Source organism: Urocitellus parryii, chromosome 9, assembly GCF_045843805.1.
Source record: "Urocitellus parryii isolate mUroPar1 chromosome 9, mUroPar1.hap1, whole genome shotgun sequence".
Classification (NCBI taxonomy): Eukaryota; Metazoa; Chordata; class Mammalia; order Rodentia; family Sciuridae; genus Urocitellus; species Urocitellus parryii.
In genome coordinates, this window is record NC_135539.1 from 138,922,006 (window position 1) to 138,947,718 (window position 25,713).

At 35.8% G+C, this 25,713-nt stretch overlaps 1 protein-coding gene across 5 annotated transcripts in view; it reads right to left on the minus strand.

Moving 5' to 3' along the window:
* The window catches only part of Rabgap1l (RAB GTPase activating protein 1 like), a 628,203-nt gene that overhangs the window by 433,630 nt on the left and 168,860 nt on the right, over positions 1-25,713 (minus strand). For all 5 annotated transcript variants that reach the window (XM_077803024.1, XM_077803022.1, XM_077803023.1 and 2 more), the window contains 2 exons: positions 24,829-24,922; positions 8,283-8,433 (listed from right to left, as the gene is read on the minus strand). In XM_077803024.1, coding sequence (XP_077659150.1) covers positions 8,283-8,433; positions 24,829-24,922 — 245 coding nt within the window. The remainder of the gene's footprint in view (positions 1-8,282; positions 8,434-24,828; positions 24,923-25,713) is intronic.

Here is a 25,713-nt window from a genome sequence, read left to right on the forward strand (position 1 = left end):
GGGTACAATCTGTAATATCTCAGATCCACACTGCAAGAAAGGAAGACACAGACGACATGAAAAAACAAGGAAGGAAAGTGCCCCAAACAAACCAGGACACTATAATAACAGAACCCATGGACAGCAAAGTTGATAAAATATCAGAGAAGGAGTTTAGAAGGTTCATAATTAAAATTATCTGTGAATTAAAGAATGACCTAAATGAGCAAATACAGGCAAAAATTAATCACTCCAACAAAGATATAAGAAAGCAAATACTGGTAGCAAAAGATTACTTCAAGGGAGAGATAGAGACTCTGAAAAGAAACCAGTCAGAAATCCTTGAAATGAAGGATACAATAAATCAAATAAAAAACAACAGAAAGCATCATCAACAGACTAGATCACTTGAAAGAAAGAACATGAGATAATGAAGACAAAGTATACAACCAGGAAAATAAAGTTGATCACACATGAAGACAGTTAGAAAATATGAACAGAACATCCATGAATTATGGGACAGCATCAAAAGACCAAATGTAAGAGTAATTGGGCTAAAGGAAGGCACAGAGTTTCAAACCAAAGGAATGCACAATCTCTTCAATGAGATAATATCAGAAAATTTCCCAAACATTAAGAATGAATTGGAATTCCAAATATAAAAGGCTTACAGGACACGAAATGTACAAAATTAGAACAGATCTATGCCAAGGCATATTATAATGAAAATGCCTAGCATGCAGAATAAGGATAGAATCTTAAAAGATGCAAGAGAAAGAAATTAGATCACATATAGGGGGAGACCAATTTGTATTTCAGAAGATTTTTCAACCCAAATACTCAAAGCCAGGAGATCATGGCACAACATATACCAAGCTCCAAAAAAAAAATGGATACCAACCAAGAATATTCATTCATTTGTTTGTTTGTTTATTATATATGACATTGGAATGCATTACAATTCTTATTACACATATAGAGCACAATTTTTCATATCTCTGGTTGTTTACAAAGTATATTCATACCATTTCATATCTTCATACCTCAAACAAGAATCTTATATCCAGCAAAATTAAGCTTTAGGTTTGATGATGAAATAAAAATCCTCCATGACAAACAAAAGTTAAAAGATTTTACAACTAGAAAGCCTGCAACACAGAAAGAACATCCTCAGCAAAATATTCCACGAAGAGGAAATGAAAAACAATGATGAAAATCAGCAGAGGGAGGTAAAAATTAATCAGAGGAGAAACCAAGACACGTTAAATACCAAAAATTTTTTAAAAGGCTGGGAATACAAATAATATTCAATAATAACACTGAATGTTAATGGCTAAAATTCACCAATCAGAAGACATAGACTATCAGACTGGATCAAAAAAAAAAAAAGCCAACAATATGCTGCTTCCAGGAGACACGTCACATAGGAAAACACATCCACAGGCTGAAGGAGAAAAGTTGGAAAAAATCCTAACACTCACATGGACTACAGAATCAAGCAGGTGTTTCCATTCTCATATCAAATAAAGTGGACTTCAAGCTAAAGTTAATCAAAAAAGATAAAGAAGGACACTACATACTGCTCAAAGGAACCAAACACAAAAAAGACTCAACAATTACAAATACATGTTCCCCAATCAGTGGAGCATCTACATTCATCAAACAAATTCTTCTCAAGTTCAAGATTCAAACAGACCAGAATACAATAATTTTGGGTGACTTTAACACATCTCTTTCATCACTGGATATATCGTACAAACAAAAGCTGAACAAAGAAACTACAGAACTTAAACATACAATCAATAACAGACTTAACTGACATACCTAGAGTATTTCATCCTTCAATGAGCAAATACACTTTTTCTCAGCAGCACATGGATCATTCTCTAAAATAGACCATATACTATGCCACAAAGCAACTCTTAGCAAATATAAAAAAGATCTGTATTCTATCAGATCATAATAAAATGAAATAAGAAATTAATTATAAAGTAAGAAATAAAATCCACTCCAACACCTGGAGACTAAATAATATGCTACTGAATGAACAATGGGTTGCAGAAGACATCAAGGAGGAGACTAAAAATTTTTTAGAGGTGAATGAGAACACAGATACAACACATCGAAATCTCTGGGGCACTATGAAGGCAGTTCTAAGAGGAAAGTTGACTGCATGTAGTTCATTCCTTAAGAAAAAGAAAAAGTCAACAAACCAATGACTTAACATTACATCTCAAAACACTAGAAAAAGAAGAACAAATCAACACCAAAAGCAGCAGAAGACAGGAAATAATTAAAATCAGAGCTGAAATCAGCTGAAATAAATAAAATGGAAACAAAAGAAAACACTTGAAAAAAAACCTGACAAAACAAAAAGTTGGTTCTTTGGAAAAGTAAATAAAATTGACAGACCCTTAGCCATGCTAACGAAGAGAAGGACGGAGAAAACTCAAATTACTAACATACATGCTGAAAAAGGAAATATCACAAAAGACACTACAGAAACATAGAAGATAATTTGAAATTATTTTTGAACACTTGTACTATAATAAAATAGAAAATATTGAAGGCATCGACAAACTTCTACAGTCATATAATTTGCCCAAGTTGAATCAGGATGATATACACAATTTATTTTTTAAAAGACATTAATGGCTCTTTATTTTATTCATTTATTTATATGTGGTGTTGAGAATCAAACATGGTGCCTTGCACATGCTAGGCATGCACTCTACCATTGAGCCACAACCCCAGCCCAATATACACAATTAAAACAGATAAATTTCAAGCAATAAAACAGAAGATGCCTTCAGAAGTCTACCAATCAAGAAAAGCACAGGACCAGATGGATATACAGCTGAGTTCTACAAGATCTTTAAAGAAGAACTAATGCCAATACTCTTCAATTCATTTCAGGAACTAGAAAATGAGGCAGCAATTCCAAACTCATTCTACAAGGCCAATATCACCATGATTCCCAAACAAGGCAAAGACACATCAAAAAAAAGAAAACTTCAGACCAATATCTCTAACGAACATAGATGCAAAAATTCCCAATAAAATTCTGGTGAATTGAATAAAAAAACATACCAAAAAGATATGTGTTGTGCACCACAATCAAGTGGGATTCAGCCCACAGATGCGAGGTTGGTTCAACATATGGACATCAATAAATGTAATACATCACATCAATAGACTTAAAGATAATAATAATCGTATGATCATCTCAATAGAAGCACTGCTTCATGTTCAAAACACTAGAAAAACTGGGGATAACGGGAACATATCTCAACATCGTAAAAGCTACCTATGCTAAATACCAGGCCAACATCATTCTAAATGGAGAAAAATTGAAAGCATTCCCTCTAAAAACTGGAACAAGACAGGGATGCCATCTTTTACCACTTCCATTTAACACAGTTATTGAAACACTGGCCAGAGCAATTAGACGGAAGAAATTAAAGAACTACGCATAGGTAAAGAACAACTCAAATTAGCACTATTTGTCCATGATATGATTCTATACCTAGAAGACTCAAAAAAAAAAAATTCAACCATAAAACTGCTAGAACTAGTAGATGAATTCAGCAAAGTAGCAGAATACAAAATCAACACCCATAAATCAAATGCATTTATGTATATCAGTGACAAATCCTTTGAAAGAGAAATAAGGAAAACTACCCATTTACCATAGCATCAAAAATAAAATAAAATACTTGGGAACCAACGTAATGAAACAGGTGAAAGACCACTACAATAAAAACTACAGAACACTAAAGAAAGAAATTAAAGAAGACCTTAGAAGATGGAAAGATATACTTTGTTCTTGGGTAGGCAGAATTAATACTGTCAAAATGACCATACTACCAAAAGCAATATACAGATTTAATGCAATTCCAATCAAAATCCCAATGGCATTCCTCATAGAAATAGAAAAAGCAGTCATGAAATTCATCTGGAAAAATAAGAGACCCAGAGTAGCTAAAGCAATCCTTAGCAAGAAGAGTGAAGCAGGTGGCATCACTATACTAGACCTGAAATCATACTACAGAGCAATAGTAACAAAAACAGCATGGTATTGACACAAAATAGACTGGTAGACCAATGGTACAGAATAGAGGACACAGAGTCTAACCAAAAACATATAGTGGAGAAAAGATCACTTCTTCAACAAATGGTGCTGGGAAAACTGGAAATCCGCATGTAATAATCAATCAATGGGCCAAGGAACTTCTCAGAAGAAGATATACAATCAATCAACAAATATATGAAAAAAATGTTCAACATCTCTAGCAATTAGAGAAATGCAAATCAAAACTACTCTAAGATTTCATCTCACTCCAGTCAAAATGGCAGCTATTAAGAATACAAACAATAGTAAGTGTTGTCGAGGATGTGGGGGAAAAGGCACCCTCATACATTGCTGGTGGGACTACAAATTGGTGCAGCCAATATGGAAAGTAGTATAGAGAATCCTTGGAAAACTTGGAATTGAACCACCATTTGACTCAGCAATCATACTCCTCAGTCTATACCCAAAGGACTTACAAATAGCATACTTCAAGGACACAGCCACATCAATGTTTATAGCAGTACAATTCACTATAGCTAAACTGTGCAACCAACCTAGATGCTCTTCAGTAGATGAATGGATAAAGAAAATGTGATATATATACACAATGAAATATTTCTCAGCATTAAAAGAGAATAAAATCATGGCATTTGTAGGTAAATGGATGAGGCTGGAGAATATAATGCTAAGTGAAATTAGCCACTCCCAAAAAACCAAATGCCAAGTGATTTTTCTGATTTAAGCTGCTGATTCATAATACGCTTTTGGGAAGGTAAATGGGAGGATTAAATGAACTTTAGATTGGGCAAAGAGGAAAAGGGGAGGGAGGGAAAGGGAGAGGGAATATGGAATGTGATTGTATTCATTTCCTTAAGTACACGTAAGAAGACACAAAGGATATGACTCTACTTGTGTACAATCAGAGATGTGAAAAATTGTGCTCTATAGGTGTAATATGAATTGTAATGTATTCTGTTGTCACATATAACAAATTAAAATTTTTTAAAAAGAAAAAATGTTGTTAATAATAAAGAAGTTATTGAATGAATTAATAAGTGAATGAGATTAATACTTACCTTGTGGTCTTGATTATATCAGACAATCTTTAACAATGTTTTTTAGAAGATATCATTTTACTTTATGATATATGAATTTGCATAATCACCAAAATAATAAGTCATATAATCACTACAAAGTCAAGTTTTGGGATTCAAATATTCCTGGATATTCACTGGGGGCAGGAGGGTGCAGACAAATCTGACCATTCATAATTGATTTTCATCAGGTGTTATTCACTTCATGTGTCCTTATGAATGTCAGGTGATGATAGACCCAGCCTGATTTTCTCTTAAAATTGGGAGCCATCTCGCCACAAAGCCATGAGAAGATAATTTTGGCTTTACTATAAATTACTGCAAATTCTGAACTTGCTTGTGCCTTGAACTCACCCATGCCTGGATCTCTCTGACCAGATAGCAGCACTCTCTGAAACTTCAGTGACACCTCATAAATCTTGGCCTTCTCTGGCCAGATTCTGATGTCGGGGCCAGCAAAAATGTGTAAACTAGCCTTTGTGTTATACTCTTCATGTAACCCCCCTTTGTGTAACTTTCTGGGCTATAAAGCTGGGCCGCAATAAAGATGCAAGGCTGTCTTGTTCCCGAGGTTTTTGTTGGGAGAGGCAGCCCAGCAGGTGGAAACAATAAGCTTACTTTAATTTGATTTTAACTGGAGTCAGTGGTCTTTTCTTGCATCCTGGTCTAACAGTGACTGGAAGTTTCTATATTTTAAAGTAGAAACACACACTGATTCCAATACTGAATACTTGGGAGAGGTGAAACTAAAATGCAGATCTTTCAAACAACAAAGCTCAAATGCTTTAAAATGAAAAGGTACAGACTTCTCGAAGAAAAGATTCAGGGGAAAAAAAAAACAAAATTTCAAGGGGTAGGAAGAAAATTGTGGTAATTTTGTTATTTCTGAAAGTTTTTCAATTAAAGGTTTGTTTGGATTCTAATAAAGTACTAAGTATGAATGTTACAAATTCACTTCTATAAAAGAGCACTTCTATAACCTAATATTTGCGATAAGAACTAACCACAAGATTTAATAAATTATATCACACATGTCATATAATTACTGAAACTACACATATAATTCTGTTACACTAGATGAAATTCAACTTGCCCTAAAATATACATAACCTCCCCATATCAAATGCCACAGAATCCATGAAAATGTGATTATTGCTCAGTGATTCATCGTGCCAGCAAAAGAAAGTCAAATTGAGCCAGAGATGGATATCATTCTTGGATGTTCTGATAGCTACACAAAACAACTCTGCAGGCTAGACCCACCCTGAAGGCTACATGTTCACTCCCCTTAGATGAGTGTTTCAGAAGGTGGGTGATCTGTGGCCTCTGCTTCTCATCTAGAGCACTCCTAATATAGAATTGATGAGAGATGACTTTTTCATAGAAGCTAAGTCATAAAGTAGCTTTTCCATAAACACTTTGTATTCCTTCTTTCCCAGCAACCTGGAGCCTCTAGTAAGGTTTTTATGAAGCAACACTGTTTCTTCAAGCTGCAACATTTCATTAACTGACCTTGAAATCTTGCCATTCCATTAATAAATAGAAAAAATTAACTAAAGCAAAAGAAGAGACTAACAGCTGCTGAACCCATGACCAATAAGTGCCAAATATGCAAGCACTTCTTACTGAAAATCCTCTGCATGTTTGTTCTCTTCCCACTGAGTGGTGGTAAGCCCCAAAATACACAAATACACTCTTGGCTACAAGCATTTGCTGTCTCATTTCTACTCCTAAACATAGAAAAGTGAGAAAATCATTTTTAGAAATAATGACAGTATTCATCTTATTATTATCTCTGGCTATGATGTAAGGAAGACAATGAAATTAAGTATTCCATTGTACGTCCTGTCAGAAATGTTATGACTTGAGAGCTTGAATATAGGCACATGATCAGAGCAACACATTTCTATAATGTCTGAAGGAAAATTATGTCTTTAATAAATTGTACTGTTAACAATAGAAATAAAATAAGTTTATGTTGTCATATATTTATAATTGAATGTGGAAATATTTATATTACAATCTTTATTACACAATGCTAGTCAATCTCAAATGGCAACTAGTAACATTCGCCATTCTGAATATAAACTAAGATGTACATGTATTTTAAAAACAAATTATTCTAAGACAAATCTCAAATTAAGAAGCAAACTAAAGCAGAGAAAGGCAGTTGTCCTCCAAATATCTACTCTTTCTTATTATTACAGAATTCTGGTCAAAGGATATTAAGTAGAGTCATGGTTCGGACTTAGGGGAAAGCTCTTTAAAAGGGCAATAGACTTGGTTGGCTAATTCTGATTTGCACTGTTTTGCTATTAAAAAATAAAATTATCATGAGTAGAGCTCTTTGCTGAGTTCTGAGTCATTGCTACAAATTATCAAACCTCAGGGAGTCTATGGGAACCCTCATATTTGTAGCTAGCTCATCTGAAGTCAGGATGGTCCTGGGGAACCCAAATATGTTCAAATCTCTTATGTAAAATGGAATTGCATCTACATACAGCCTATGTAAATCCTGCTGTACATTTTAAACCATCTCTAGAGTGCTTATATTCCCTAATATAATGTAAATACTATGTAAGTACTGATTAGTCTATATTGTTTAGGGAATAATACCAAGGGAGGAGAGCTTAAGTGTTCAGTAGAGACACAAGCTTTCCCCTCCCCCCAAATATTTTGCATCCACAGTTCATTGAATCTGCTGATGCAAAACCCAGGATACCAAGAGCCAATCGTATATTCAATTTGGTAAATAAAATTTATAATGTCGGGCTGGGGTTGTGACTCAGTGGCAGAACACCTGCCTCACATGTGTGAGGCACTGGATTCAATTCTCAGTACCACATATAAATAAATGAATAAAATAAAGGTCCATCAAAAAAAACATTTAAAATTTAAAAAATCATAAAGTCACTTGAAGGAAAAAAATGAAACCTAGGCATAAATTGCTCATAGATGATATGAACATCACTTACCACTATTCAACAAGTATTCAAAACAAAAGTCAGAAGTATTAAGTGCACAACACCAAAATAACTATTTTTAAAGAAGTTCAAAGCATTATGACTTGTGGAAGCTTTGAAAAACAGAATTAACTTAAGATGCTCCATGAAAATAATATGAAAAGAGTGTCCTACCTTTGTGATAAGAATTCGGTATTTGTCCAGCATCGCCTGGTTGTCATGGCAGCCCGCTAACAGCTGCCATACTTCTGCCCTCAATGCTTCGGGAACACCACTCTTCACCAAAGTGAGTAGCCCTTTCGGTCGTGCACCAAGGTTATTGTGCCTGAAGTAAGAAAACAAACCATTCATATTCCCTTTACCATTCCTAAACTGCTGTTGCTATGGAAAGTACATTTACTAGTTTATATTAAAATTAGAGCCTGGACTTGGGCATGGTGGAGCACACCTGTAATCCCAGTGACTTAATGAAGGAGGATAACAAGCTCAAGGCCAGCCTCAGCAACTTAATGAAGCTGTCTCAAAACAAAAGGGCTGGGCACACAGCTCAGGGGTACAGCACTCCTGAGGTGTTCAATTCTTAGTAACACAAAAGTGGGGTGGGGAGCATGAGCCTGGGTCAAGAGAAAAATGACCAGGCATGAAACAAGAGTAGTGTTCAAGCTCTATGATGTCTTTTGACTTTTGTATTTGTTTTTGTCTAGTCTTATCTTAGTTCCTGGTAAGCCATGTTATCCTACCTTAAGGGAAAGCTTTTTCTTCTTCTCATGTACTTTTTAAATCACCCTGTGAACTTATTCAGAATAATGAATGTTAGTTACATATTTCTTAGCAGCATTTCAAGGCATAAAGACAAATATTTGAATCCCCTGAGATAAATGTTTGGTAGGATGGCTAGTAGGCTATCAAGTGGATCACAGGCCTTCCACATGCTGACTACACTCTTTTCTCTGAGGTCAGGTCCACTGGACCATGAAAAGTATGCTCCACAGTACAGAAGGCATGAAATATACATAGTTTAGTTTCCTGTGACACCTATATTCTGACCCATATTCCTCTGGGAAGTCTATGTCTTGGTCATCTCTCTCAGAACTCTGTTTCAGCATGTGAAGGATCTTTCAGATTAAAAATTATCTAAAATGAACTTCTTGATAAGAATACAGTTCATTATTTGCACTTCGGAATTTGTCTTGTTGCCTTATTTTAACTACAAGTGCTCCATAAAGGATGGACCTTACCCTTCCCTATAGGCACCAGAACCTATACAGGTCCACCTTGCCACAAGAACAACACACACTATGAGCATAACCCATTCTCAAGGGTGTTTAAAATCAGAACAAAGGTGAATGTTTCTTGGCCTAAAATCCATGAACACATAGTGGTATGATACTATGATAACCTGCCACCTGACAAGAAACAGAATTATAGTTCCCAGTCTCATGTAATTCCACTACTCATCTTTTTCCCAGTGCCTAGCTTAAATCTAGAGCTACATTCTATGCTTTTTTGCTCAGATTTCACTATCTCTTAGAGCTGACTCTGGTTCCACTATCTGGACTCCAAACTTGATGATGTATTCTGGTTTGGCCTACTCCAGGCTCTGGTTTCAAGATTTAAGCCTGAAAGTCATGGAATCCGTATGTCTGCTTACCAAAATTGGTGTCCCACCTACTTTTCTAGATTATACACACTAGCACAGACCCCAGTTTTGGCATGCCCTTCCTCTGACACAATATGTTCAATTTTTTTTTTTTCCTCACGCTGCCATGATCTGGATCTCTTAGCAAAACCTATACTCATTTCCATAACTTCAACGAATTCAAATAAACTTGTCGCATCAGTATCTAAATAAATCATCAGATTTATACCCATTCTGCTTTCAGCTAGCTAAACTTTTATATTGTTGGGTCAGAGAATACAAGCTGATAATACAGATGGCCTTAAATCAACTCAAAGTAAAAGAGACAGGGTTTAAATGATTTAACATTATTAAAGAACATAACTACACTAAGTGACAGAAACAGGTCTCAAAATAGTACAGAGGAATAATTTTAAATACAGTATTTTGAAACCTGCTTTTAAACATGCACAGGAAAAGAATATGGAACAGTATACTCCAAAAAGATATTTTGGAGATCTGTAACAAAATTAAAAGAGAAAGAGACCCTTTTATATTCCTATGGCGCTTGAAGTATGTGCAACGACCTTAAATAATTTCATCATCAAAACAATAATGATTTGAATTCTTTAGATTTCTCTTATGGATTTAAATTAAAATATTACTTCAGATAATTTGTAAAAACATGATAATTAAATCTAATTGACAAAATATGTTAAGTAGAAGAGTGTTAATTACTCTTGAAAAGAGTTAAAGCTGAGAAAACCATTTGACACCTAGAACTTTCTTCCACCTGACTTTTCTTTATTATCCAATTAAATTTGAGATGACCAAATAATATTATGTCACAAGAGCACCAGAATTAGTGATGAAATGATCTTTTGTAACTTAAGGTTTGGCTCTAATCATATTTTGGATAAGAAAAACATATGGTGTGATGGACACTGAATTTCTATACTCAAGGTACAGAAAATTGAATTAATTAAAGCAACAATACACAAAGGGATAAGCTCATTTTCTCTACATTGAAAGGCAAAATGATTTGAATTATCATATAAGGATTCAATATAATTAAATAAAACATTTGCTACATGATGTATGTAGTTCAACAAGTCATCACTGAATCTACAGTTACTAAAACTCTAATCAATACCTCTAGGTACAAGAAATCTTCATTCAATTCCACATAAATCTCATGTTGTTTCCTACCCTTCAACATGGAATCTCTCAAAAGAGTTATATACTCATTCATTTCTATTTCTTCTCCCCAAACTCAGTTTAATGTGGCTTCTCTCTTTTTCTCTTTGAAGTTTTCACTAAAGTAATCTAGACCTCCCTCCATGCCACTAAATTCAGGGGACATGTTCAGTCCATTCACTGTTGACCACTCTTACTACTGACCTTGGCCTCAGTGACAAAGCACTCCTTCCTTATGCCCATCATGAAATCCATGAAATCCTCCATGTCTCTTAGGTGTCCCCAGCTCCTTCTCCACTCTGCCCCCAGTGATCTAACACTTTCGCTCTCACATTATCACTTCTGCACGGGGATTCTGAGCTCCAGAAGATTCAAAGCACCTTAATACCAGCATGTCATAGTCTGAACTTACATGCTTCTCCCAAGACCTGGTTGCTTTCCAAAATGGCATAACCTCAGCAATTGTCACCACAATCCAATGAGAAGACTTGGATGTGCAGAATTTATATACATAACTTAAAAAATGTTTCAGTAGATGATTTTTGTAAGATCTCCCCTGACAAATGTTCTCCCTCTTTCTTTACTATACCGAAACTCCAATCTTTTATAAAGCCACCCATTACTATTATATGGTCTGTTCTTAAGTTTTCTTTTCTATATTATCCTTATTTTTTCTGGTGATTTAAAATTAGTATTAAATATTTTCCTTTGTAGCTTTTGGAGTATCTTTAAATATATGAATTCTAATTTTTATCTATAACAGTTTTGCTTTATTTTAATAGACTCATTTAGTTGTTTTAGAATAAATTCAAAATATTTTCAGCTACATTTCATTTAAAAGATCACTGAGAATACAGGCTGTCTCTCCATTTAAAAGAAAATTTCCTCAAAGCACAATGTGTAGGCCCCTGCACAAATGCTTTGCGTTAACAAATTACAAAACTATCTTCATATAAATGCCACCTTTTATTGCTGAGACTTTAAAAATTTCTAAATCTAATAAATACTAATGTCTTAAAGAGAAATTCTGAGAGCAATTTTTAAAATTACCAATCTTTGTTTAACAGACATAAATTTTTCTAGGTTAGGCAAGTTTTACATTTTTCATATCCATTGTCATGACACAACTGCAATAATGAATCAAATAAATGGAAAAACATTTCAAATGGAAAAGATACAGCAAGTTTTCTAAAGGCCAATGAGTTTGACATAGACCTATCAACCATGTGACTCCCTCCCAACTAGCTTCTCTGTAAACCAGTTTTCCTCCTATCTCAAAATTACCTCACTAAAAAAATAATCAGAAGCAATCTTAGTTTCAAAACCTTTTTTATATTATCTCTCTTTTGATAACTACTGAAGTTGGGTGGTTGGCACTTGAGGATTTATTGGGTTTTTTTCACATTTGTGGACATGTAGGTTTGCAATTTTAGAGAAGCATGTATCAATTATATCACAATTTTATGTTTACTGTTCATGAAACTGTCATTCTCATGATCTCTTTAAAATTATGACTAGAAGTTTTAAGTATTGCTTGGGCAAGGGTATCTGTTTCCTAGTCTACTGACTCTCTCACTAGTACTTCTAATGTGCCTATAAAAATTGATCCAGCTACATACCTACCCAACTTTACACATTGACTGTGGGACCTTGACTAAGTTTTCCATTTCCTGTTATTTCCTGTTATTATGTATTTTCATATTCAATATCTAATATAGGTTTGCCTTGGTTTTCTCACCTCTAAAATATAGATAATAATAATAATACCTACTTTAGAGTTCTATTGTGATGACTAAATGAAATAACACATATAAAGTGCTTAAAATAGTACCTGACACATCGTAAGTATTTTACTCAGTGATTTCATAGCCATGTCTCACCTTTCCTCCTGTTGCAATCACCTTTCTGTGCTCCTGGGTATAACCATTCCATTAGTCAACAAATTCACCTCTTCTTCCCTGTTTATCAACTATTCTTTCAACTGTCATCTTCCTCTGACATCATCAACTTTTCTCTCTCCTAGACCATTTCTAACATGCAAACATATTATATTGCCCATGTCAATTTTTAATGACTTCTAAACCCGCATCTGATTCCTAAGGTGTTCCCAGTTTTTACTATCACTTTATAGCAAAACTACTCAAGAGCTATCTATATCTACAGATTCCTCTTCCTCTTTGGCACAACTGGGCTTTTACTCCCACCTCTCTACTGAAGCTGTTCTTAACAAAGACACCAGTGACATCCAAAGTGCTGAATCCAGTGGAATTCTATGCTTCATGTAAACTGAACTATCATCACTTAATTACTACTTCCTTAATCAACTTAGTTCACCTGGTTTCTATTTTGGTCCTCCTATCTTACTGACCTGCTTTCTGCATGATCTTTGACATCTTTCCAACTTCCCTCTGCATGATCTTTGACATCTTTCCAACTTCCCAACACTGGGGCGGTCAAGGGTTCAGTCCCTGTATGACTTCGCTATCTATACTCCCTAAGAAATCTCACTCCTTCTTCTCTAATACCTTTTAAAAGTATATGCAAACAGTAATGGCTCCCAAGCTCATATTTCCTTCCATATATTTCTCTTGAATTCAATCTTACATGAAATTGACTAATGGACACATTCACTTAGATGTTTAAAAGGTATTTCAGCCTCTCCAAAATCTTTACTTTATCCTCCCTTGTCTTTCATATTTGACTAAGTGGCAGATCTTCTTGAAGTTCAAGGCAAAATTTTGCATATTACTGGTTAGTTCTTTTTCTCAAGCCACTCAGGAAGCATAAACTAATTCTATCAGCTTTTCCTCAAAATATATCAATTACATTTTTTTCATTTCATGAAATGATTTTCATTTCCTTGATGACTAATGACTTTGAGACTCTTTTTTAAAAATTTTTAGATGGACCAATACCTTTATTTATTTATTTTTACAAGGTACTGAGGATGAAACCCAGTGTCTCACACATTCTCAACAAGCACTCTACCACTGAGCTACAACCCCAAACCCTTGAGACTCTTTTTGATGTCCTAGTTGGCCATTAGTATATTCTTTGGAAAATGTCAGTTTAGGTTGTATGGCTATATTCCTGAATTCTCTATGTCACCAAGCTATGTGTCTATCCTTTCATCAATACTTTCTTAATTACTATAACGTTGCAGCAATCCCTAAAATCTGGCAGTGTGTCCTACAACTTTGTTCTTCGTTTTCAAAAAAATTTTAGCTCCTCTAGTTAATTAGTCCTTCTATATAAATTTTACAATCAGCTTGGTCAATACAAAAAAAATTCTGATGGAATTTTTATGGAAATTTCAATTAGAATGTAGATTAGTTTGGAAACAACTGATATATTAATAGTGAGTCTTTCATTCCATGAATATATATAATTCTCCTTTTAGTTAGGTCTTCTTTGATTTCTTTCATTAATATTTTCCAGTGTTTTAAAATACATACCTAGCACATAGTCTGCTAGATTTCTACATATTTCATGTTTTCCTCTGGTGCATTCACAAATCTTTAAATTTTCATTTCTGATTTTCCACTGTTGGTACACAGAAATAAGACTGGTGTTCACATACTGACCTTAAAAAACTCACTTATTAGTTCTAGGATTTTCTTGTTTGTTTGTTTTGTATTATACCTTCAGATAAAAGATGAAGGAGATTTGGACCAAGGTTATGGCTCAGTGGTAGCGCACCTGCCTAGCATGTGTGAGGCACTGGGTTCAATTCTCAGCATCACATAAAAACAAATAAATAAAATAAAGGTCCATAAACTTGAAAAATAAACTTAAAAAATAAAAAGATGGGAACATGGCGGCGGGTGCGGAGAGATCAAGTCTCTGACCTCTTCAGCTGTGCAGGCATAGGGAGTCGTAAACAGCCTAAATCTGTTTGCTCAGGATCACTAGGCAATGCTGAGCTGACGTGGATCTGGGGCGAACAGTCTGGGCCTCTCAGAACACACACCGAGCCCAGATCGGCTGAATTCAAGCTCCCGTTCGCCTGCTTCTCGAAGACAAACAGCTGCAAGTGAGCACTGATCCATCCGGCTGAAACAACTGGTCGGCCCTTCTGATCCTACGGAGGTAAATGCCTACCGAGCCTTCATAGGTAGCGGCCACAGGTTTGAAACGGGGCTTGGGAGAGACAGGAAGGACCCACCCGTTGCATTGGTCACCCGGCAAAGGGAAACGAACTGTCGCCATTTGCAAGAGATACCACCATGGCAGAGAACTGACGTCATCAGACTGCGGCGGAGGAGATAACTTCATTGAATCCTGCGGCTACAGGTGTGTAATCCCCTAGCCTTCCCTCTCCACACATCGGGGAAACCTTAAGGGCCCCTCCCAGCTCTCCCGTGAGCTCAGAAGCCAGACCCAGGGAATTAGAGGTGGCCTGGGACCCGAGGCGCGGAACTACCGCTCCCACGAGTGCTGAGAGCTGAGGTTTCTTGCACCAGCTACTGGGGGCGTGGCTACCGGAGGGGCAGTAAAATTCGCTGAGGATTCTCAGCCCCAAGCTCTACAAACTTAGGGTCTGAGGGAATGGCAGACAGGGAGAGTGTGCCCAGTCATTCATGACAACAGGGCTCCCGGGAGCAGCACACCTGGCGTGTACCCAGTATTGTGGTGAGCAGCACCCGTGAGAGGGGCCTGGCTAGAGGAAAAGTGGGGAAGTGACTAGACACAAGAGGAGGCCCTAGGCACTCAGGATTGGAGACTCGCCCAGTCTGGGAGGAGGAGCTGCTGCACAGTGATTGGTTCCCGCGTATTGACAGGAGAAACTTGGCCTGGTGGGCACAGCGCCACCTACTGGAAGAGAAGTTAATCAAACTCTAAGACTGCATTTATTAGTTTTTTCTTTTCTTTTTTCTTTTCTCTTTTTTTAATTTTTCTATTTTTTTTTATTTTGATTTGGGTTTTTCTTTCATTTTCATTTTTCTTTCTTGTTTTTTATTTTTTATTTTTTTTTAATTTTTTTCTTCCAAGTTTAATTTTAAGTTTTTTAAATTTTTTTAAATCTTTTCTTTTTTTATTTCCTATTTATTTTCTTCTTTTGTCTTTTCATTTCTTTTCAATTATCTTATCCCCCCTTCCTTGAATTCTACCTGCTTACTCTCATTCTCTTTAGTGACTTCTTCCCTTCCCTTCTAATACCTTTCCTCCCAAGCATCAAATAAATTTATAGGAGTAAACACTAACTCAGCAGTCAAACAGAACAAGAAGTAACATGAGCAGCTTCAAAAAGCAAGGAAGAAAAGGAGTACAAACAATGCAGGACAACCTAAATATTCAGGAGGACCTAGAGTCATCAAAAAATGGTCATATAAAGAACTCATGGAACACCTTAGACAGATGGAATGGAACCTTAAAGAGGATACGAGACAGCAAATTCAAGCAGCGAAAGAACACATTGAGAATGAGTTACATAAACAGATAAAAGAAGAAGTTAAGCATCTTTATCAGGAGATAGAGATTATAAAAAAATCAAACAGTAATTCTAGAAATGAAGGAAACGATAAACCAAATTAAAAACTCAATTGAGAGTATCACTAACAGAGTGGATCAAGTAGAAGCCAGAACGTCAGATAATGAAGACAAAATATATCATCTTGAAAAGAGTCTAGCCAACTCAGAAAGGCTGGTAAAAAATCACGAGAAAAACATCCAAGAGTTATGGGATAACATAAAAAAAGCCAAACTTACTAGTCATCGGGATAGAAGAAGGTACAGAGATTCAAACCAAGGGAATGAGAAACCTGCTGAATGAAATAATTACTGAAAACTTTCCAGAAATAAAAAAGGAAACAGATATACAAATTGAAGATGCATACAGGACACCGAGCACACAAAATCACAGTAGACCAACGCCAAGACACATTGTTATGAAGATATCCAATATACAGAACAAAGAGAAAATATTAAAGCTACAAGAGAAAGGAGGCAGATTACATTCAGGGGTAAACCAATTAGGTTAACAACGGATTTTTCATCACAGACGCTGAAAGCAAGAAGGTCATGGAACAATGTTTTTCAAACACTGAAAGACAATGGATGCCAACCAAGAATTCTGTATCCAGCAAAATTAAGCTTCAGGTATGACAACGAAATAAAAATCTTTCGGGCTGGGGATGTGGCTCAAGTGGTAGCGTGCTCGCCTAGCATGCATGCGGCCCAGGTTCAATCCTCAGCACCACATACAAACAAAGATGTTGTGTCCGCCGAAAACCTAAAAAATAGATATTAAAAAATTCTCTCTCTCTTAAAAAAATAAATAAAGTTCTAAACCCACTTATTAAAAAAAAAAAAAAGAAATAAAAATCTTTCATGATAAACAAAAGTTAAAAGAATTTGCAGCCAGAAAACCAGCATTGCAAAGAATTTTGAGCAAAACACTACACGAGGAAGAAATGAAAAACAATAACCAAAACCATCAGAGGGAAGTGCCTCCGTAAAGACAGAGGGCGAGGGGAAAGATAATCATGGAGAAACAAACTAAATTTTTTTTTAAAAAGGATAAATAATCAAACATGGTTGGAAGTACAAACCATATATCAATAGCAACTCTGAATGTTAATGGCTTAAACTCTCCAATAAAGCAACATAGGCTGGTATCATGGATTAAAAAAACAAATCCAACAATATGCTGCCTCCAGGAGACACATCTGATTGGAAAAGACATACACAGGCTGAAGGTGAAAGGATGGGAAAAAATATACCACGCACACGGTCCTCGTAAGCAAGCAGGGGTGGCCATCCTCATATCGAATAAAATCGACTTCAAGACTAAGTTAATCAAAAGGGATAAAGAAGGACATTATATACTGTTAAAAGGAACCATTCACCAACAAGACATAACAATTATCAATATCTATGCACCAAATAATGGCGCTGCAGCATTCATAAAACAAATACTCCTCAAGTTCAAGAATCAAATAGACCACAACACAATAATTATGGGTGACTTCAACACACCTCTCTCACCATTGGACAGATCCTCCAAACAAAAGTTGAATAAAGAAACTATAGAACTCAATACCACAATCAATAACCTAGACTTAACTGACATATATAGAATATATCAACCATCATCAAATGGATATACTTTTTTCTCGGCAGCACATGAATCCTACTCAAAAATAGACCATATATTATGCCATAGGGCAACCCACAGTAAATATAAAGGGGTGGAGATAATACCATGCATTTTATCTGATCATAATGGAATGAAACTGGAAATCAATGATAAAAGAAGGAAGGAAAAATCCTACATCACATGGAAAATGAACAATATGTTACTGAATGATCAATGGGTTACAGAAGACATAAAGGAGGAAATCAAAAAATTCTTAGAGATAAATGAAACTACAGACACAACATATCGGAATCTATGGGACACAATGAAAGCAGTTTTAAGAGGAAAATTCATCGCCTGGTCATTCCTCAAAAAAAGAAAAAACCAACAAATAAATGAGCTCACACTTCATCTCAAAGCCCTAGAAAAGGAAGAGCAAAACAACAGCAAATGTAGCAGAAGGCAAGAAATAATTAAAATCAGAGCAGAAATCAATGAAATTGAAACAAAAGAAACTATTGAAAAAATTAAGAAAACTAAAAGTTGGTTCTTCGAAAAAATAAATAAGATCGACAGACCTTTAGCCATGCTAACGAAGAGAAGAAGACAGAGAACTCAAATTACTAACACACGGGATGAAAAAGGCAATATCACAACAGATGCTACAGAAATACAGAAGACAATTAGAAATTATTTTGAAAACCTATATTCCAATAAGATAGAAGATAGTGAAGACATCGATAAATTTCTTAAGTCTTATGATTTGCCCAGACTGAGTCAGGAGGATACACACAATTTGAACAGACCAACATCAATGGATGAAATTGAAGAAGCCATCAAAAGACTACCAACCAAGAAAAGCCCAGGACCGGATGGGTATACAGCGGAATTTTACAAAACCTTTAAAGAAGAATTAATACCAATACTTTTCAAGTTATTTCAGGAAATAGAAAAAGAGGGAGCTCTTCCAAATTCATTCTATGAGGCCAACATCACCCTGATTCCGAAACCAGACAAAGACACCTCAAAGAAAGAAAACTACAGACCAATATCTCTAATGAACCTAGATGCAAAAATCCTCAATAAAATTCTGGCAAATCGAATACAAAAACACATCAAAAAAATTGTGCACCATGATCAAGTAGGATTCATTCCTGGGATGCAAGGATGGTTCAATATACGGAAATCAATAAATGTTATTCACCACATCAATAGACTTAAAGATAAGAACCATATGATCATCTCGATAGATGCAGAAAAAGCATTCGACAAAGTACAGCATCCCTTTATGTTCAAAACATTAGAAAAACTAGGGATAACAGGAACTTACCTCGACATTGTAAAAGCTATCTATGCTAAGCCTCAGGCTAGCATCATTCTGAATGGAGAAAAATTGAAGGCATTCCCGCTAAAATCTGGAACAAGTCAGGGATGCCCTCCATCACCACTTCTATTCAATATAGTTCTCGAAATACTGGCCAGAGCAATTAGACAGACAAAAGAAATTAAAGGCATAAAAATAGGAAAAGAAGAACTTAAATTATCACTATTTGCAGATGACATGATTCTATACCTAGAAAACCCAAAAGGGTCTACAAAGAAACTACTAGAACTAAAAAATGAATTCAGCAAAGTGGCAGGATATAAAATCAATACGCATAAATCAAAGGCATTTCTGTATATCAGCGACAAAACTTCTGAAACGGAAATGAGGAAAAACACTCCATTCACAATATCCTCCAAAAAAATAAAATACTTGGGAATCAACCTAACAAAAGAGGTGAAAGATTTATACAATGAAAACTACAGAACCCTAAAGAGAGAAGTAGAAGAAGATCTTAGAAGATGGAAAAATATACCCTGTTCATGGATAGACAGAACTAACATTATCAAAATGGCGATATTACCAAAAGTTCTCTATAGGTTTAATGCAATGCCAATCAAAATCCCAACGGCATTTCTTGTAGAAATAGAGAAAGCTATCATGAAATTCATATGGAAAAATAAAAGACCCAGAATAGCAAAAGCAATTCTAAGCAGGAAGTGTGAATCAGGCGGTATAGCGATACCAGATTTCAAACTATATTACAGAGCAATAGTGACAAAAACAGCATGGTACTGGTACCAAAACAGGCGGGTGGATCAATGGTATAGAATAGAGGACACAGAGACTAATCCACAAAGTTACAACTTTCTTATATTTGATAAAGGGGCTAAAAGCATGCAATGGAGGAAGGATAGCATCTTCAACAATTTTGTTGGGAAAACTGGAATCCCTATGCAACTAAATGAAACTGAATCCCTTTCTCTCGCCATGCACAAAAGTTAACTCAAAATGGATCAAGGAGCTTGATATCAAATCAGAGACTCTGCGTCTGATAGAAGAAGAAGTTGGCTCCGATCTACATATTGTGGGGTCAGGCTCCAAATTCCTTAATAGGACACCCATAGCACAAGAGTTAACAACAAGAATCAACAAATGGGACTTACTTAAACTAAAAAGTTTTTTCTCAGCAAGAGAAACAATAAGAGAGGTAAACAGGGAGCCTACATCATGGGAACAAATTTTTACTCCTCACACTTCAGATAGAGCCCTAATATCCAGAGTATACAAAGAACTCAAAAAATTAGACAATAAGATAACAAATAACCCAATCAACAAATGGGCCAAGGACCTGAACAGACACTTCTCAGAGGAGGATATACAATCAATCAACAAGTACATGAAAAAATGCTCACCATCTCTAGCAGTCAGAGAAATGCAAATCAAAACCACCCTAAGATACCATCTCACTCCAGTAAGATTGGCAGCCACTATGAAGTCAAACAACAACAAGTGCTGGCGAGGATGTGGAGAAAAGGGTACTCTTGTACATTGCTGGTGGGACTGCAAATTGGTGCGGCCAATTTGGAAAGCAGTTTGGAGATTCCTGGGAAAGCTGGGAATGGAACTACCATTTGACCCTGCTATTGCCCTTCTCGGACTATTCCCTGAAGACCTTAAAAGAGCATGCTACAGGGATGCTGCCACATCGATGTTCATAGCATCACAATTCACATTAGCTAGACTGTGGAACCAACCCAGATGCCCTTCAATAGATGAATGGATAAAAAAAATGTGGCATCTATACACAATGGAGTACTATGCAGCAATAAAAAATGACAAAATCATAGAATTTGCAGGGAAATGGATGGCACTAGAGCAGATTATGCTTAGTGAAGCTAGTCAATCCCTAAAAAACAAATACCAAATGTCTTCTTTGATATAATGAGAGCAACTATGAACAGAGAGGGAGGAAGAGCAGGAAGAAAAGATTGACATTAAACAGAGACATGAGATGGGAGGGAAAGGGAGAGAAAAGGGAAATTGCATGGAAATGAAGGGAGACCCTCATTGCTATACAAAATTACATATAAGAGGTTGTGAGGGGAATGGGAAAGTAAACAAGGAGAGAAATGAATTACAGTAGATGGGGTAGAGAGAGAAGATGGGAGGGGAGGGGAGGGGGGATAGTAGAGGATAGGAAAGGTAGCAGAATACTAATTACTAATTGGGCATTATGTAAAATTGTGGATGTGTAACCGACGTGATTCTGCAATCTGCACTTGGGGTAAAATTGGGAGTTCATAACCCACTTCAATCTAATGTATGAAATATGATATGTCAAGAGCTTTGTAATGTTGTGAACAACCAGTAAAAATTAAAAAAAGAAAAAAATAAAATAAAAAGATGAAGGAGATTAATAGAGTAAGCTGTTGGTGCTATTTCTTCTTGATTCTTCAATACCCCTAATTCATCAGTCCCTACTTTAAGAGCATGGGTTTTAAGACTGTCCAATTAGCTGGGCGCAGTGGAACATGCATGTAATCCCAGCAGCTCAGGAGGCTGAGGCAGGAGGATCACAAGTTTAAAGCCTGCTTCAGCAAAAGGAGGCACTGAGCAACTCAGTGACACCCTATCTCTAAATAAAATACAAAATAGGGCTAGGGATGTGGCTCATGGTTCAGTACTCCTGAGCTCAATCCCCAGTACCAAAAAAAAAAGTCAATATCCAATTAATTAGCCCATATACATGCATTAGTGAGAATTAGAATAAGCTATTTTCAACCCTAACCTACTGCCTCTCAACTACAAGTTCATCTTCTTATATTTTGTTCAATGATGCAAGGCCTGAGAATCTGCAAACTATATATCCCAGACTCAACTGCCAAGATGGTTTCCAGGTTAACTTCTGCCAATAAGAAATAGCCAGGTGCAGTTGGAAAGTAGAAGATAGGAATAAGGGAATGCATCCCAAGTACGAGCTATATCACAATTGCTAAGAAATACTAATACCAATTACATCCTCCAAGAAGCACAGCCATCAATCATACAGTGCCCTCCTCTAGTTCAGAGTTGGGATGTCATTTCAAAAGTGAAGAACTAACCAAATGTCCTCTCCTAACAGTTCCTTCCAAACTTTAGCTGCTCTGAGTATCCTCAGGAGTCTAAGCAACCAGATGTGCACCCCTCTTCAGAGGTCCCACACAGTTCCTCAGATTCCTTTTGAGTTCCTAGATTCTGGTAACAACACTTCTAATTTATTTTTCATGTTCCAGTGGTTTTAGCTCCTTCCTCTATCTTGGTTACTTCAATGTATCCTTTTCGTTTTTTCAGACTTCTAACTCGATATAAACCAGTTCTCTGCATTAAAACCTCTTTGAAAAGCCTAGCACCTTTAGGTTTTCCAGCTGGGATTCTTCTATCTTTGATAGGCTAGTTAGTCTTTGCATAGTTTTGAGGAGAATAGTAATTTCTCTCTGACTATACTTTAAATTCTCAACAGATAGGAGTAATGTATTGAAAACTGATAGCAATGCAAATAGTTTCTGTCCACAGTTATGCAGATGTTCCTGTTAGTGTGCAAATGAACTGTCCCCTAAAGATCTTAAGACTCTAAATCAAATAGTCATTTTGATTAATTGTGATATCTTACTGGTTAATGAGTTACACACATTGTCTAAGACATGTTCATTTTTTTCAGCTTTATATTTTTTTAATGTTTCATTCATTTATTTATTTTGCACTACAATTCTTAATACACCATTATACAATAATTTAACATATCTCTTATTATATATAAGGTATGTTGACACCAAATTCACATCTTCATACATGTATTTGATATGTTCATTTTTATTTACATGTATAGGATAAACAAAAATAAAATTTTCTTCATTTAAAAAGAAGATGCAGCTGACACTCCCTTCCTCTCAGGGTATTTCCTTGAAAACATAATAGGTCCAACACTTTGGTCAGAATAAATAAACCTTGTATCTGGATTTCACAATGAGAAATCATAAACTTTCCAACCTTGGGAACTGTAAATAATTACTCCCTAAATCCTAACACAGGAATCTCTTAGGGTGTATACAGAAGACTATCGCAGGGAACATCTCTAAAGAAGATAAAAGAAAGTTTAAGTATTCTTTATTCCACTTTTCTATAAGAAAAATGTGTGATTCTGCCTAGACTTCATAGTGTCTCCTGGACAGCCTGCATACATCTAACCTGATGTACAGGTTCAATAATAATTCGAGGTTTCTATGTCTGTACGGGTATGGAGGACAGAGATATGACAGTTCTGGTCATCATTAAAAAAAACTGTCTTACATGAACTCTAAATAGAGCAGAAGGATTGGAGGGGAAGAAAGGAAGCATGGGGTAATTAATGATGGTGAAATGTGATAATCATTACTATCCATGTATGAAGACACGAATTGGTGTGAATATACTACATATACAACCAGAGATATGAAAAATTGGCTCTATATATGTAATAAGAATTATAATGCATTCTGCTGACATATAAATTTTAAAAACTTACATAAAAAACTGTCTTAAAATTACAAGAGTATTTATTACATAATAACATAGAGTATCTTTTTTTATAATTCCAGGTAAAATATTCCAAAAAATAAAGTAATAATTTGCTAGGCACAGTGGCACATGCCTGTAATCCCAGCACCTCTGGAGGCTGAGGCAGGAGGATTGCGAGTTCAAAGCCAGGCTCAGCAACAGCAAAGCACTAAGTAACTCAGTGAGACTCTGTCTCTAAATAAAATACAAAATAGGGCTGGGGATGTGGCTTAGTTGTTGAGTTCTCCTGAGTTCAATCCCTGGTAGCCCCCCACACCAAAATGAGTAATAATTTAAGACAGAAAGAATAAAAAAGACTGTGTTACAGTCTATAATTGATGATAAAATGATTAATTCTAACCTCTATATTACCTTTTAGGTGACAATAGATTTGGCAATGTCAAAAATGTAACCTTTCATATATATATAAAAGTGTGTTGGCAATGTAGCAAAAAAATTTGACAACTTGGAACAATGTTATATCTCAATGAAATAATAAGACAAATATCTTCTGAAAGCAAGTTAAGTAAGAACATACTAGAGAACGACCTAGTCAAATATAAGGAGTATGTATGGGTTACATTTTAATTTTATGTTTTTTAAAGTAGTACATTATGATATTAATATTAAGGTAGATTTAACATTAAAATTTCTTTGCTTTGTGTTGATACCAGGGGGCTGAAACCAGAGGCATTTAACCACTAAGCCACATCCCCAGGCCATTTTATTGTTTTGAGACAAGGTCTCAGTAAGTTGCTTAGGGCCTCACTAAATTGCTGAGGATAGGTTTGAATTGAAATCCTCATATCTCAGCCTCCTGAGCTGCTGGGATTATAGGTGTTCGCCACCACACAGAGGAAAATTTATTTTAACAAGTTAATATTAACTATATATATATAATTTTCAGTAAAAAAAAATAAACTTTTACCATCTTCCTAGCAATTCTCCCCAAGAGTACAGAATCTTCTCAGGACAATCCTTAGACACATCACCTGTTCCACTTGAGAGTTCATTATCACTCTCTGAAAAAAAAAAAAAACACAAAATCAAAACCAACAAACATTGCATTATGTATTACAGTAGATATTTACATACTATAAAACAAGAAGCACAACTAAGTGTCTAATAAACAAGGCAAACAATATTGTAAAAATTACACTAAAACCTCATTAATGTAATCTATCTTTAGTGCACAAATATTTTCAAAAAAATTATGTAATTCTCATCCATATTTATATAGTATGAAACTGAAAATATTTATAATAAATAGCTTTATCAAAAGACAGCAATCTTTTAAAAGTTTATGGGGTATCAGCAAGATGGCAGAGTAAGAAGTCTTGGGCCCCCTTCCTCCCTACAGAAGACAATGATCCATAGACTAGAAAACCCCAACACCTGGAAATAAGCCTGAGTCACCTATGTTACACAGAACTGAACAAATCAAATTAGAAAAGAAAAAGAGGAACAGTATCACTGTGATTGTCCCACCCTTTCCCTCTTTCCCAAGTGGGCATATCTTCAGATAGAGAGGAGTTTCCTGGGTTTACAACTTCTACAGGAGGAAAAAGAACCAGAAGCAGTCATCCAGTTTCCCTAGCATTCCCAGATGCTTCTCAGGGGACCCATTCCAGTTCAGTTCAATGAGGAGAAATACAATGGCTTTATCGACCAAGGGATTGGGTGGAAACAAAGAGTGCACAACTGCTGGTGGCATATTTATGTTCCTGCCAACTACAGCACACAATCAGAGACAATGGCCAACCTCAAGGCAAACCTGCAAGATAAAGCTAGTCACCTTCAGAAGAACACTGAG